The sequence below is a fragment of the Palaemon carinicauda genome, chromosome 37 (genome assembly GCF_036898095.1).
Source record: "Palaemon carinicauda isolate YSFRI2023 chromosome 37, ASM3689809v2, whole genome shotgun sequence".
Lineage (NCBI taxonomy): Eukaryota > Metazoa > Arthropoda > Malacostraca > Decapoda > Palaemonidae > Palaemon > Palaemon carinicauda.
Genome location: NC_090761.1, coordinates 54848705 through 54863230, shown reverse-complemented (window position 1 = coordinate 54863230; position 14526 = coordinate 54848705). Strand labels below are relative to the sequence as shown.

Genomic DNA, 14526 nt, shown 5'->3' with positions numbered 1-14526 from the left:
CTGAAGGTAGAAATATAAACATTGAGTATCTCAAAAAAAGCAAATGTCATATATAACTTTCTCATAGAAGTTATGAATTTGTTAATAATTTATTAGGTGAATATGCAAGCAACAAAGAAAACTGTTTTTAAATAATCAAACTTACTCTAGAAGCTATCTATTACCCTTCATTCATCGGTTCCTAGAACGACTCCGTTACTAACCTAACCCTGTCGGCTATATCGAGGAATGCAGGATAAACAAAATCAAAAAGAAAGTTGAAAACTATTGTTTTTAATATACAAATATTCACTATAAATTTTGATATAACAGAATAAATTGAAAAATTTAAGGCAATTTCTATTATATTAGAGATATTTGTAAAATTATGTATATTTACTTTGAAAATAAAGAAAATTACAAGGAATTTTCATAAATGGTTTGGTAACACTTAACCTAACAGAACATGCTACACAACAGAACGAGATTTGGGAGTACCATCTTTTTGGTTGAAAAGGACATTTTAGAAAGATGTATAATAGGTGTTAATTCAAAGTGTATATTTATTGATTGATTGATTTGAGGTTTGCTGGCATCCTGAAGAGTATATTTATAAACAATCTACCTATGCATAGAAGTCTTGGCGTATATTAGGTCTTATTACATTTCACGATCTATTATTTTACTCAGAAATATTTGTTGGAAACAGACGACAGTTGATACAGACGACACTCGGTATTATTATTATTATTATTATTATTATTATTATTATTATTATTATTATTATTATTATTATTATTATTACTTGCTAAGCTACAACCCTAGTTGAAAAATCAACTAGGGCTCAAACAGGGAAAATAGCCCGGTGAGGATAGGAAACAAAGGAAAAATAAAATATTTAAGAATAGTAACACCAACATAAATATCTATAAAAACTATAAAAACTTTATAAAAACAGGAGGAAGAGAAATAAGACAATAGTGTGCCCGAGTGTACCCTCAAGCAAAAGCACTCTAACCCAAGACAGTGGAAGACCATGGTACAGAGGCTATGGTACTACCCAAAACTAAGAAAACAGTGGTTTGATTTTGGAGTGTCCTCCTACTAGAGGAGCTACTTACCATAGCTAAAGAGTCTCTTCTACCTTTACCAAGAGGAAAGCGGCCACTGAATATGGAGTAGTTAACTTCTTGGGTGAAGAAGAATTGTTTGGTAATCTAGGTGTTGTCAGGAGTATGAAGACAGAGGGGAATATGTAAAGAATAGGCCAGACTATTCAGTGTATGTGTAGGCAAAGGGAAAATGAACCGTAACCAGAGAAGGATCCAATGTAACATTAAAATAGACCTTTCATATATAAACTATAAAAATAGATTTATGTCATCCCGTTCAACATACAAACGTGAAATAGAGCAACAGAGTATATGAGGTTTAAATTTTTTTTTTAAATATGCCTGCTGGCCTAAGTTTAGAAGGAGGATAGTTCGCTTCAACAACTACAAGAGCAGCTTACCCGTGTATGTTTCAACCAAACATTTTTAACTCGGTAATAATTACCTATCAGGGAGGGATCCAAATGAGTACATGAATTACCTTAACCACTTACTTGATAGTTAATCTAAACGCAATAAACAGGCAAATGGGCACAAATGAGTTAATAAAAAGATCGGAGATTTCCTTTACCTATCTCATACCTTTATTTTTACCAGTTATATTTATCTTGATATGTCACACCAAACTCAACAAAACAAAAGGTTAATCAAAATATAAAACACCAAGAGATTCGATATCACCGTCTAAAAGGGGCAAGGCAAATGTACAAAATACAACATGAATCTTAAAGCAAATGTCTATTTGATTGTTCCATGAAAAGGGTTTGGTCAAACCTACGACCAACTGAACAGTTTTCGACGTTCATAAGTTGCAGAATCAAAATAAAGACATCAAAATTACAACGAACTCCGCACGCATACCAGAATGCGATCTAGTATTAAACAAGTATCTAATTTAAGGGAGAATATAGTCACATATTGACACCCTGACTCACGTGTTATATATATATATATATATAGATCCAATTGGTCCGGATGCGATCCAGAGTACTTGGTGAAGTCAATTGTACCTGAGCCGTCAAAAAGGATGGCTAACTTTGACAGATATGGAGACACACAGATTCAACTCTTCCCAGCCCCTCCCCCATGCCTAACTACAACCCATGTATTCCTATATATAGCCAGACACGTAGCTCTTTATTATCTATAGAAAGGAGTGGTTACAGAGATAAAACAATTTAACAATGACTGGAATGTTCATACTTATCTATTGAATCAAAGTTGAACTCTCCATGCAGTAAAACTTCCAAAATAATCTAACTTCATACAACTACACAGATGGTTCTTTGAAGCACACTACATATATTTTTCTTCCAGCCACCTGTATGCCAAGACCCTGTTTTTAAAATGCCTCTTTTACTCTACTGCATGTGTCTTTCTAGAAGGCAAGATCTAAAATCTGGATTTAGGATCAAAACACGAATGTTACAAATCTGGAGAGCTAATAAAATTGCAGAATTCATGAGACCATTTTTTATTCAAAATATTATATTTAATCTCCGCCGTTTCATACAAGGAAATATTTCTATCCAGTACGAAATGTTGATACAATTCTTAATGATTCTCATGGTAATATTCTTACTTAAGGTACTGTATTGATCAAAAAAGTTTTACTAGCAAAGGATAGACATTTACCACACAGACTTGTACACTTAGATTCAAAAGTCCGCCGACGCTCAGGGAGAATCGCTCGTCAGAGGTCTCTAGTGTTACCATGACAAAACAAACAAAGAGTTGCACTTCTTACTGCTTCTTAGGAAATAGGCGGAGCCTTGTCTAAGCTCAGCGAACGCTGGAAAATATTACAAATCTTGTTGCCATATTTTATGCTGTGGTATCATTTGACATCTCAACTATTTAATACAAATACACAAAACACACACACATACATTATATATATATATATATATATATATATATATATATATATATATATATATATATATACATACATATATATATATATATATATATATATATATATATATATATATATATATAAATCTAGAATCTGTATAAGCATGTAGAAATTAATGGAGTGGCATAACCTAACAATTCCTTCCGTTAACAGCTACATTAGATTGTTCGGAGATCAGACATTAGTCTAGTTCCAGTTTCATTTATGGCTCGATGCTGTAAAGTATTCATAAAAACGCCATATATGAGTTATACGAGCCTTGAGGACATTCACAGAGAGAGAGAGAGAGAGAGAGAGAGAGAGAGAGAGAGAGAGAGAGAGAGAGAGAGAGATTACAGTAGTGAATGTAGTAATTGGTCACCATATAAATTGATTTCTAGACATTCATGCATATCAGGAGAAATTTTCGCTTGATAATGCAATGTTTCCAATAAGAATTATTGTATTATGCTTCCAAAAACTCAGTTTTAGAATGCTAAATTGATTGCTAAATACTTTCATGGTCCTATAGATAATCATAGATGGGAACATTTTGGAATACATAAGGATACTTTACTGAAAAATATTTCCCAAGTCATTCAGATTCAAGGGGATGTGCCATCTCAGTCTTTAGTTCGCAACCCACTTGCCCTTTATTCATAGAAGTTTTTACTTTTCCTTTTCCGCCCGTATTTGTGGCTAAGAACGGTTGGCATTGACATTTAAACTAAGATTTTAAATATATACTGTGAAATCTTTGCTGTGTTGCTAATTCAATCTTTATTACAAGAGCTATAATTTGCTTGATAAGTACTGAGGCCCTATGACAAAATTGGAGATAGTTATCATCGAGTAGAGATAACGGGATTATTTTGTTGGACTTGAATGCTCATCCACATAATGGTAGATTTTGGAAAAATGATAGCTGTAATTAGAGAGTCGTTGTCTTATGAGTGTTTGAAGGATTCGTTAGAGAGAATCCTTATACCAACATTTGTCCGGCTCGAAGTTATACCATTTAGTTACTATAGATCATTATGTTCTGTAGTCCTCCACATACCACAAGTTTTCCACTTAATATGCTCATTACGAAAGTACTCTGTAGGATAATTTACCCGTTTGCTTTAAAATCAACCAAGATATCTTCGTTAACTAGAATATTTATAAAGGAATGTGATTGAAATTGTATAAAAAAGGTGAGTGAAAAAGTGCTCAAAATGCCTTATTTTCTAATCCAGCTAAGGAATATCTCGTCTTTGCTTCACACAAATTTCAAAAGGTTCCAGGTTGGAATGGTCAAGTGAAGGTGTTTCTTGCTGCTGCTCAGGAGAGATTTCTTTTCTTGAGGGATAGTTAGAAACTAGGAACTAAAATTGACGGCCTTAGATGTATACCGGCGAAAAAGGCAATTTGTCTTAAAAATACCGAGGATGTTTAATAAACGAATGAATAAAGAATGAATGAAAGGAACAAAAATAGGAACTTGATCATGGAGACTTACGCCCATTTGAATCACGATTATTAGAAGTCAGCGTGATCAAGCTACGTAATTTTCTGAAGATAAAGCTACTAGTAATTACATAATCACTGATAACTTACAACCAAGGTATTAGTGTAGGAAATCATTTTGTGCTCATGCCCCCTGCGCTTATATTTTTTTGGAAAATTAGAGAATATAGTACGGGAAAATTAGTATTTCTTACTTTCATTACAAAATCTTGGAAAATTATGTCGTTCTGAGGACAAGAGACTTTTTTATATGATTTATCAATAAAGCATATTTATCAAAGGTTTTGCTAGAATGTAATAGTGGTCTCATTTACCGCAATATAATTCCTTTTTGATTCAATAACCTAAATTCTGATTGTATTCAAAGAGCTATGCAGTCATCAGTATTTAATGTTTCCCTCACCGATTATTTATTATGCAAAGTTAATAGTTAACTTTGGTTACTAATCAACCTTAGAACAACAACGGCTATTTATTCGGTTGCTACTACAAATGAACTAATTAGGAATTAGGTTAGCAATATTTCATGGAACATTAACGGTTATCAAATTAGATTGAGGCATTGATACAATATTTTACAAGTTGTATCAAGAATTTTTTAACCTCTTTCCACAACCGCTAAAATACAAATGACTTCCTTGTTTCCTCAAATTCTTCAGTGTCGGACTGCCCGGGGGAGGAGTAATCCCTACCCCTACCTACCCCCCCCCCCCCCCGGCCACCTACCCATCCATTGAAAATGTCTACCGGGCTCCTCAAAAGAATAGTAAAAATAATTACTGTATATATATATATATATATATATATATATGTATATATATATGTGTGTGTGTGTGTGTGTGTGTGTGTGTGTGTTTTGTGTATTTGTAGTGAATACTCGAGGGACAAATGATCCCACAGTATGAAATATGGCAATTCGATTTGTAATATTTTTAAGCGTTCGCTGAGGTTGGACAAGTCTCCGCCTATTTTCTTGAAGGTAGTAAGAAGACCAACTCTTTCTTTGTTTTGTCATGGTAACACTAGAGACCTCTGACGAACGATTCCCCTTGAGTGTCGGCGAACTTTTGAATTTAAGTGTACTTGGGAACAGATGTCCACAACAATGTTTTTATGTATCCAAGTCAAACTTCACAAACTAACGCCAGATGGAGTTCAAAAAGTTCCTTTAGCCTGCGAACAAAATCGTGCGTAAAGAACCGAGACGAATAAGCAAACGTAAGATTTAACTGATTCCTAAATGTATGGATATAAATACACATGAAGGAGCTCCCATTCCTAAGAGAGGAGAACCTTGTGAGTTTCTTCAGAGATATATTCTGACCATCTTTATATAACGCCCCTGACAGATTTCCCATGTTCGATATGGTGTAGTAGTAATTTGGCTCACCGTCCGTCCTGAACATTTCTTTGAAGTTCTCGTTTGTGTTTTCATTCATCATTCGATAAGCCGAAATCGTCAACACCTTTCGAGATGACAAGTCAGCGTGAAACTTTGCATTGAACTTTTTGGCAGTTTCCCAGAAGATAGGGAGCAAGTCTTTCGGAACACAGAATGGAGAACGGTATCCAAACATAGGCCCAAGGATGCCAAGAGCTCTGGCTGACTTCTCTGATGTTTGGTATCTCCTAACGTTGATGTCGTGCCCAGCTCTGAAATTGTATTCATCTTGATTGATGCCGTGTTCTTGTAAGATCTTCACAAAACTAAGGTTAATGAGAGTTGCAAGAGCTGAATGAAGGCTTACTCCCTTCGACTTCGCCTTCATGTAGAATCTATTTGAAATCTCTGAGTTGAAAAGGGCAGTGACACTTTTAGTCATGACAGGTACGTCAGCTGGGACCTTACAAACATGGCGGATCAAAGGACGTACTTTTGCCCCTTCCTCCAGTTCTCTCTTTATCTCTGCACATAGTTCGGGATTCTCTTTTAACCTGACGAGTTCTTCATCATATAATTCAAGTACTTCCACATCGCTGGTGATTTCCCCCAACTGGTCATTATCGTCAATCACTAAACCACCTAAGAGGTCATTTATGATATTACAGAGTAAGTTGCATATCTTTACGTTGGTTGTTCCATCAGATATTGAGTGATGTATGCCAAATATCAGAGCATAATGGTGAGGGAATTTCTTTTCATTTTCCTCGAGAGGCTGGGATGTCCTATCCAGGAGTACGACTCTTACACACCATAAAGGACCATCCTTCGAATTGTATGTATGAAGAGTTACCTTATCCTGCTCGTCTTCTAGTATTCCGTCCTCAACGATCTGCATAAAGGATTTATATGCTAATCATTTACATCGGAAAATCGATCTGATTTTACCTTATATTATGTATTAATCTAATTTACTCACCCGAATCTTTTATGAAGACCAATGATTTAATTAAGGATTTGCGAGAGAACTAGAAAACCATCGTTTGAATTAAATAGCTAATTACAAATAGTTCGAAAATTAATAAAAGCACATTCTTATAAGTTTGGTAGAAATATTATAATAGTTTTAACACGTTCCTTTATTGAAAAAAAACAAGTCCACTTAATATAAATATGTGAGCATAAGAATGGAACATGAAATGTCAGTCAATACGTATATAAAATGGCAATTGAATCGTGCTAATATGAGTATAAGTTTAAAAAGTATACGGCCCAAAATATATTAACCAGCATGAAATAGAACTTTCTTGATATTAGAAAATACCCTCCTGTAATATATACGATTTTTGTTATTAACCTAATCACTTCTGTTTGGTATATCAAAGACCTCCCTATTAAGCATTCCATAGCCTGGTTTAATAAGGTTATTTCCCAAGGCCCTATATTGCAAATTATCACGTTATTGCCGCCTTCTAAAGATGTTCCTTAATGTCAGATGCAGCAGACACGTCTATTTTACTTTTCACGGAAGACTAATTTCAACCATTTTTTACTGGTAATGAATGGTTTGGGGTGAGGAAAGTTTCTTTATCATCTTTAAGCTGTGTCGTTTTTTTATTATTAAAAGAGCTTTATGAGAAATCAGTAAGTAATGTCAATTATTTCTATAAATTAACATGGCTAAGAAATCTTTAATCTTTTAGTGGAAAAATGTATAATACAATGGTAAAGAAAACGACTTACATGATGGAACAATATGGTCTACCGCCTAAGAATTTCATTCGGTTCTTACCATAAACAGTGATTCAGGAATCGAAAAACAGTTTTTTCTTAATAACATGGCTTTGAGAATCCTTAAAAACAGCATGGAATTGGAAAATATACTGACATGGTACATTCAGTTTGTTGCATCTTATTTTCAATTTTCAATCCATTTACTGAAAAGTGAACAATGCGTGATTTCCTCTTATGCTGAGATTTATTCTCTGCTTTTCAGGAGAGGCCAGCTCTAGGAAATGGAAAATCCTTTACGTATAATTAGTTAAGGTCAAAATATTTTTTCTTTATTCTTTACTCAGTAATAGACCTGTATCCTTGACAAGAGAAGGTCAAGGTCAAACGGGTGAGTGGAAAAGAGAGAGAGAGAGAGAGAGAGAGAGAGAGAGAGAGAGAGAGAGAGAGAGAGAGAGAGAAGGGGGGGTTGGAATGGCATTAGTTCCTGACGATAAATTATTATTGGAAATACAAAGCGACGACAAACAACTTCATGGGCCACAGCTTGAATTAATTCTTGTGGTAGTGTTATGTTACAAAATCATAATAAAAATCAATCTCAATTCTCAAGAGATACCAAGCTTCCTTTCACGAATTTTCCTTGGTAATTTAAAGAACAGAGTAAGTAAATATGAAAGATTACGCATAAAGGAAATATATCTTTAAATCATCCTTTGTAAGTAAACATAAAAAGTGATAAGTAAAATGAGTTATATTAATACGAAAGGACTTTGAGTGTTTTGACAGTGATGATAAAACAGCAAGTGGACAATACGCATTGTGAAATGTTAAAGGCTCCTGAATGAACATCATAAAACAACCGTGGAGGTCCTGTAGAGAGTAGAATTCCCCCTGTTGTACAAGACCAGATAAGCAGCCCTTAAAGAAAGTAATTAAGTAACTAACCTCTTCCCATGACCTAATAATCTTGGACACATTCTCCTCTAAAAGCCTTGAAACTTCAATGGAAATGAATGAAGGAATCCTCCTTACCAAGTGTGGTTTGAACCCACACAGTATGAGACACCCTTTCTGAGTGAGGATACCTTAACGTGGTGAAAGGGTTTGCACATCGCCCTGACCAGCAAAGCTCTACTAGTTAAGGCCACCCGTACTAGGTTGGTTTCCTGTGAGTGATCAGAATAAAGTCTCCCACTATCACCAATCCACAGTGGCCAGCGTGGTGATGGAAATGGCCAAACTTGACTAAGGACATGTCTGTGGCCTTTGTTCTCCGTTGGATTAGAAATGGCTGCATTTGTTTGTATTGTATACGACCTTAGCTCGTACTTATAATATGTACTTAAATTTCAAATACATTTTTATTATTATTACTATCATTATCATTACTTTTACTACAAATACTACTAGGGCTACTGCTGATACTACTATACAACTACTACTACTACTACTATTGCAAGGAATATTGCAATGCTACTTGAATAACATAATGGTTCAAACCCCAGGGAATAGAAAAGGAAAGAATAAAAAAATGGAAAAGAAACGAAGAAAGTAAACTGTAAAAGATAAATAACGAGAAGAAAATGCAAAGCAAGATAAATCTCAGGTTTACATAGATAAGTAATAGATAAAAGATGATTCGAGTCTCGTGTCAGTATGCTAAAAAATAAAACAAGGACCACCTCTCAAAATTTGATAATGATTTCTTTTAGCTTGGATTATCATTAACCAATTAGGAAGCCTTAGATTCCTTTACCCATTTAAAAACATTGTAATGTATTAAAAATATCCTGACGCGTGAATTCTTATCTGAAAATTTCAGAATTTCCTTCATATCAAAGATGATTAGTTTGGCAGTACGCAATGTCATCATGCAATGAAGGTCTTAGATTTTCACTAACTCGACTAGATAAAGAAAACACAGTTTATCCATTTATTATAATAAATAATAATAAATTAATCCACTCAAAGGAGTCTAATCTAAGACCTTTATAAACAATTCTAAATGATTCTTAATGCAAATTTCAAGGGAAAATCTGTGAAGGATTTTAGTAGAGTCCCTAGATCTTTGGATAAAGAGCTATGTTCATCAAAATTTTACAATGACTCTTTTGTGTTCATTGCAGGAAAGCAGTTTGATTGATTTTATAAACGATTAATTCTACAGAAAAACGAAAACAATTGAAATAACACAACTGAGAGCTAGCTGATTACATTCGAAGTTGCCTGGCAAGCTTTACTAAAAGATACTTAAATAGCTTGTTATAGTTTTACCTTCAAATCGATGTTACATTTCTCCATTTCAACCAGCCACAGTTCCGAGTCTCTCTCTCGCAAGCACACTCTCAGGACCGGAACTTTCCTGTGGAATTACAAAAGAAATTATTTACTGTTTCTTTGTGTATAATTAAGGCATCCACATACATAGAGAAATTCATGTATAGTGGACTAGTAACGGCTGATGATGATGATGTGTGTATGTATGTATGTATACATATACTGTGTATGTATATATATATATATATATATATATATATATATATATATATATATATATGTATATATATATATATATATATATATATATATATATATATATATATATATATATATATATATATATATAGGCAAAACACAAAATGACACTTCACCTTGCAACAGCTTACACCAAAAAGGAATTACCGCATATATAAATGATGGCACGTACTAAGTAGTGACTATACAGTATTCACATCAACCTCATATTATCTTGATTAATACTAATTCAGTTTATTATTTCTTGAGAAAAAAAATATTCAGCATTAAATTAATTCCTATACTTGCTAACACCTTTCCTACTCTTTCCTCCTTACCAAAACAGGTGTGTTAGAGCTCTTCTAAAGAAATCTTCATCTAAGGGCCTTGCAGAGGAGAGTTCGAGGGTGTAGTGGGTCAAATACACACCCATCTGATGTCCCATTTCAAACAAACGTTCGATGTCGGTCGCCTTGCGCAGCCACTTTGAGCCGTCGTCAGCCATGGCGTTGTTTACAATAGGCCTTCTGGGTAATATGCAAGAAAAGTATGTCAGAATAGTTTTTAATACATTTCTTTCTAACAATACACTGGACAATTACTTACGGTTTTATTATACCGAAATACCCTCAACAATTTATGAAAGTAAATATATTTAAGTTCCGTTATATATTTGGAAAGTTTAACCGTGTCATCAAACATATTGATAGAAAATTAAAGAAAAATGTATTCAACCGCACAAACACAGACAAACAGGCATACACACATATATATATATATATATATATATATATATATATATATATATATATATATATATATATATATATATATATATATAAAACGATCATTTCAGAGATGAATATTTACTTTAGTTATCGCTTTACACATCAAATACCATTTTCTTTGACCAACTGAATCGTGTGACTTAAAGAAAATACTTTCTATCCTTCACACTGTAACTCTAATAACTGCAGAATACATTTATAAGAATTTCTAGAATATCCGTCGTCTCAATGCCTACCTATATTCACTACAGAAAATATGAGCAACGTCAACAGGACCCATTGACGAAATTCTTTTAAGATATCAGGATTGTTTACCTTTGCCTATGCGCTGTGATCATGTTCACCGTTTTTATATCTTTACCTTGAACTTTCTGACCCTGACGACACTTGGATTAAAGGGTTACCTACCTTAAGAATTGATGTAAAAGTGATGAAAAATTAGATGAGTTGCTGACAACTCATTCATCAACAGATAGTCAGACGCTACAACAAAACACTAAACACTTTGACCTTCAGATACCTACTAAGGCTTGTTATCTGTACCGTAATAAGAGACATTATCTTTGCCGCGGCTCACCGATAAAGAACTGTTGTGGAAATCTTTTTCAGGTGTTGTGGTGACAATATCATTTATTTTCGTTGCCTTTGGATTTTTTAAGCTGCCTCTTTCTCTCTCAAAGAGAAATAAAAAGGATATTACGTGAATGAACTATTGAAGTGAAAATGATTTCGTAATGTGCTCCAGAATGCAATACTCTCAAACTGATGATAAGTGTGGAGCAACGGTATAAAAGAAATCGCGTCTCGAAAAAAATGCTCTGATTTCTTTGAGTTATTGTGAACGAATGACTTTTCCATAGTGATCTTAGTTTTCGTGATTTCAGTAATAGTACCGTACACTATGGGGTGTCTTTATACATAAAAATAAGGAACGTTGAACTGCACAGAATAATGCATGTCTAGATGTCATTACATAAGGAACCAGTGTGTCTGTGTTTGAGTAATTCCTCCGTTACATAATTTGGAAATGAAATCAGAATTATATGAAAAATCAAATATACCGTTTATTTATTAATGCTTATCAAAACATGTTGCGAGAAAGAAAAGTAGATGAAGTTATGCATGCATGAATACACTTTTGGGTATGGTACTTTCAAGGTGAAAGGAATTCTGTAATAAAATATCCTGGCTAACTGCTTGGAAGTGTGGATATCAAATGCATTAGTTACAAAACTAATATATATATATATATATATATATATATATATATATATATATATATATATATATATATATATATATATGTGTGTGTGTGTGTGTGTGTGTGTGTGTAGAGAGAGAGAGAGAGAGAGAGAGAGAGAGAGAGAGAGAGAGAGAGAGAGAGAGAGAGAGAGAGAGAGAGGAGCATGTATTTTTAAATGTAAATATATATATATACTGTATATATATATATATACATATATATACATATATATATATATATATATATATATATATATATATATATATATATATATATTTATATATATTTATATATATATATATATATATATATATATATATATAAAACGGGCTCTGCTATACTTATATTCTATCTATCAAATCATGATTGAACTTCCTATGCTGTAAAACTTATAAATCAGTAGCCGCTTCAAACCCTTACACACTTTTACCATCAGCAAAATGTCTAACTGCCTTACACACACAGGATGAATTACTTGTCTCCCAAGAGGCGTCTTTATGTTCCCTGGATATTAAGACCTTTCCTTTCGAATATATCTTTTACACCACTTCTATCCAGTCCTCTTCTTGGCCTTCTGATCTAAGCTCTGGATTTAGGATCAGCTGTTGCTCGGACATAAAATGTTTGTAAATAATTTGGGAAATTATTAAAATCGCAACATAATTCTTTCAACAATTTCTTTTTTTTCAAAACGCATTCTATATCCTCTCCCAGTTTTCCCATAACGAAAGAGATTAAAATCTAATTTCAATAGACAGTAGAATTATTTATTAAACTAAGGGCTATAAGCTGTTACCAAACTCAGTAACAATGCTCCAAAACTACTTATAAACTAACATTAAAGCTTTATTACACAAACTATTATCTAGGGACAAATGACCTCAGAATTTGTTTTATTGATGTTTTCACATCTTTATTACATCAAACTTCACAAACTAATGGCAGATGAAGCTCAAAGAGTTCTACAAGCCTTCGAACAAATTCACGTGTAAGGAACTGCGTTGAATAAGCAAAGGTAAGATTTAACTGGCTTCTAAATGTATGTATAAAGATGCACAAGAACGAGGTCCCATTCCTAAGTGAACAGAACCTAGTGAGTTTCTTCAATGATATGTTCTGATCCTCTTCGTATAACACACCTGACAGATTTCCCATGTTCGATATGGTGTAATAATAATCAGGGTCTCCGTCCGCCTTGAGAATTTCTTTGAAATTCTGGTTAATATTTCCATTCATGATGCGATATGCTGAATATGTCAACACCTTCCGTGAGGACAGATCTGCTTGAAACTTTTCATTGAATTGTTTAGCAGTCTCCCAGAAGATGGGGAGCAAGTCATTTGGAACCACAGACTGGGACCTGTATCCAAACAGTGGTACATTGATGCCAAGAGATCTCGAGGAATTTTCAGAGGAGAAGTATCTCCTGATGTTGATGTCGTGTCCGGTTCTAAAATTGTACTCATCTTGATTGATGCCGTGTTCTTGTAAGATCTTCACAAAACTAAGGTTAATGAGAGTTGCAAGGGCTGAATGAAGGCTTACTCCCTTCGACTTGGCCTTCATGTAGAACCTATTTGAAATCTCTGAGTTGAAAAGGGCAGTGACACTTTTAGTCATGACAGGTACGTCTGCTGGGACCTTACAAACATGGCGGATCAATGGACGTACTTTTGCCCCTTCCAGTTCTCTCTTTATCTCTGCACATAGTTCGGGATTCTCTTTTAACCTGACGAGTTCTTCATCATATAATTCAAGTACTTCTACATCGCTGGTGATTTCACCCAACTGATCATTATCGTCAATCACTAAACCACCCAAGAGGTCATTCATGATATTACAGAGTAAGTTGCATATCTTTACGTTGGTTGTCCCATCAGATACTGAGTGATGTATGCCAAATATCAGAGCATAATGGTGAGGAAATTCCTTTTGAATATCCTCTAGAGACTGGGATGTCCTCTCCAGAGGTAGGATTCTTACACACCATAAAGGACCATCATTCGAATTGTATGTATGAAGAGTTAGTTTGTCCTGCTCGTCTTCTAGTATTCTGTCCACAATGATCTGTGCAAAGGTTCAGCATGCTAATTATTGGTACCAAAATAGACATATCTTACCTTACTTTAGGTATGTATCTAATATACTCAGCTGAAATCATACACTTAAATGCACTTGCATATTTTCCATGGAGCCTAATGAATTAATGGAGCATTTGTAAGAGGCCTTGATAAGTATATTAGTTGAGTAAAATAGCTAATTAGAAATATCTGGGAAGCTAATAAAAGTGTTGTTCAATTTCTATAAGGAACATGACATCCGTTTCACCTCGTTAATTTAAGAGTCGAACAATACCACCTAATATTAAT

The 14526-nt window shown here is 34.0% G+C and overlaps 2 protein-coding genes across 3 annotated transcripts in view; both read right to left on the bottom strand.

The window, feature by feature from the left end:
- Positions 1–5578: 5578 nt before the first annotated feature.
- LOC137629681 (uncharacterized) lies at positions 5579–11465 on the bottom strand. Of its 2 annotated transcripts, none has more exons than XM_068361234.1 (4): positions 11323–11465; positions 10465–10653; positions 9887–9974; positions 5579–6770 (listed from the first exon to the last, which is right to left on the bottom strand). In XM_068361234.1, exons 2-4 carry the CDS (start codon positions 10629–10631, stop codon positions 5622–5624), a joined length of 1404 nt encoding a protein of 467 aa, XP_068217335.1. In that variant the 5' UTR covers positions 10632–10653; positions 11323–11465; the 3' UTR covers positions 5579–5621. The 2 variants fall into 2 exon arrangements, with proteins under 2 accessions (XP_068217335.1, XP_068217336.1); XM_068361235.1 differs by having other exon boundaries at positions 10465–10650; positions 11323–11450.
- A 1152-nt stretch (positions 11466–12617) lies between these two features.
- Positions 12618–14526, bottom strand: part of LOC137629679 (uncharacterized) — a 50056-nt gene continuing 48147 nt past the window's right edge. The window contains exon 4 of the mRNA XM_068361233.1: positions 12618–14224. Coding sequence (XP_068217334.1) covers positions 13079–14224 — 1146 coding nt within the window. The 3' untranslated portion in view covers positions 12618–13078. The remainder of the gene's footprint in view (positions 14225–14526) is intronic.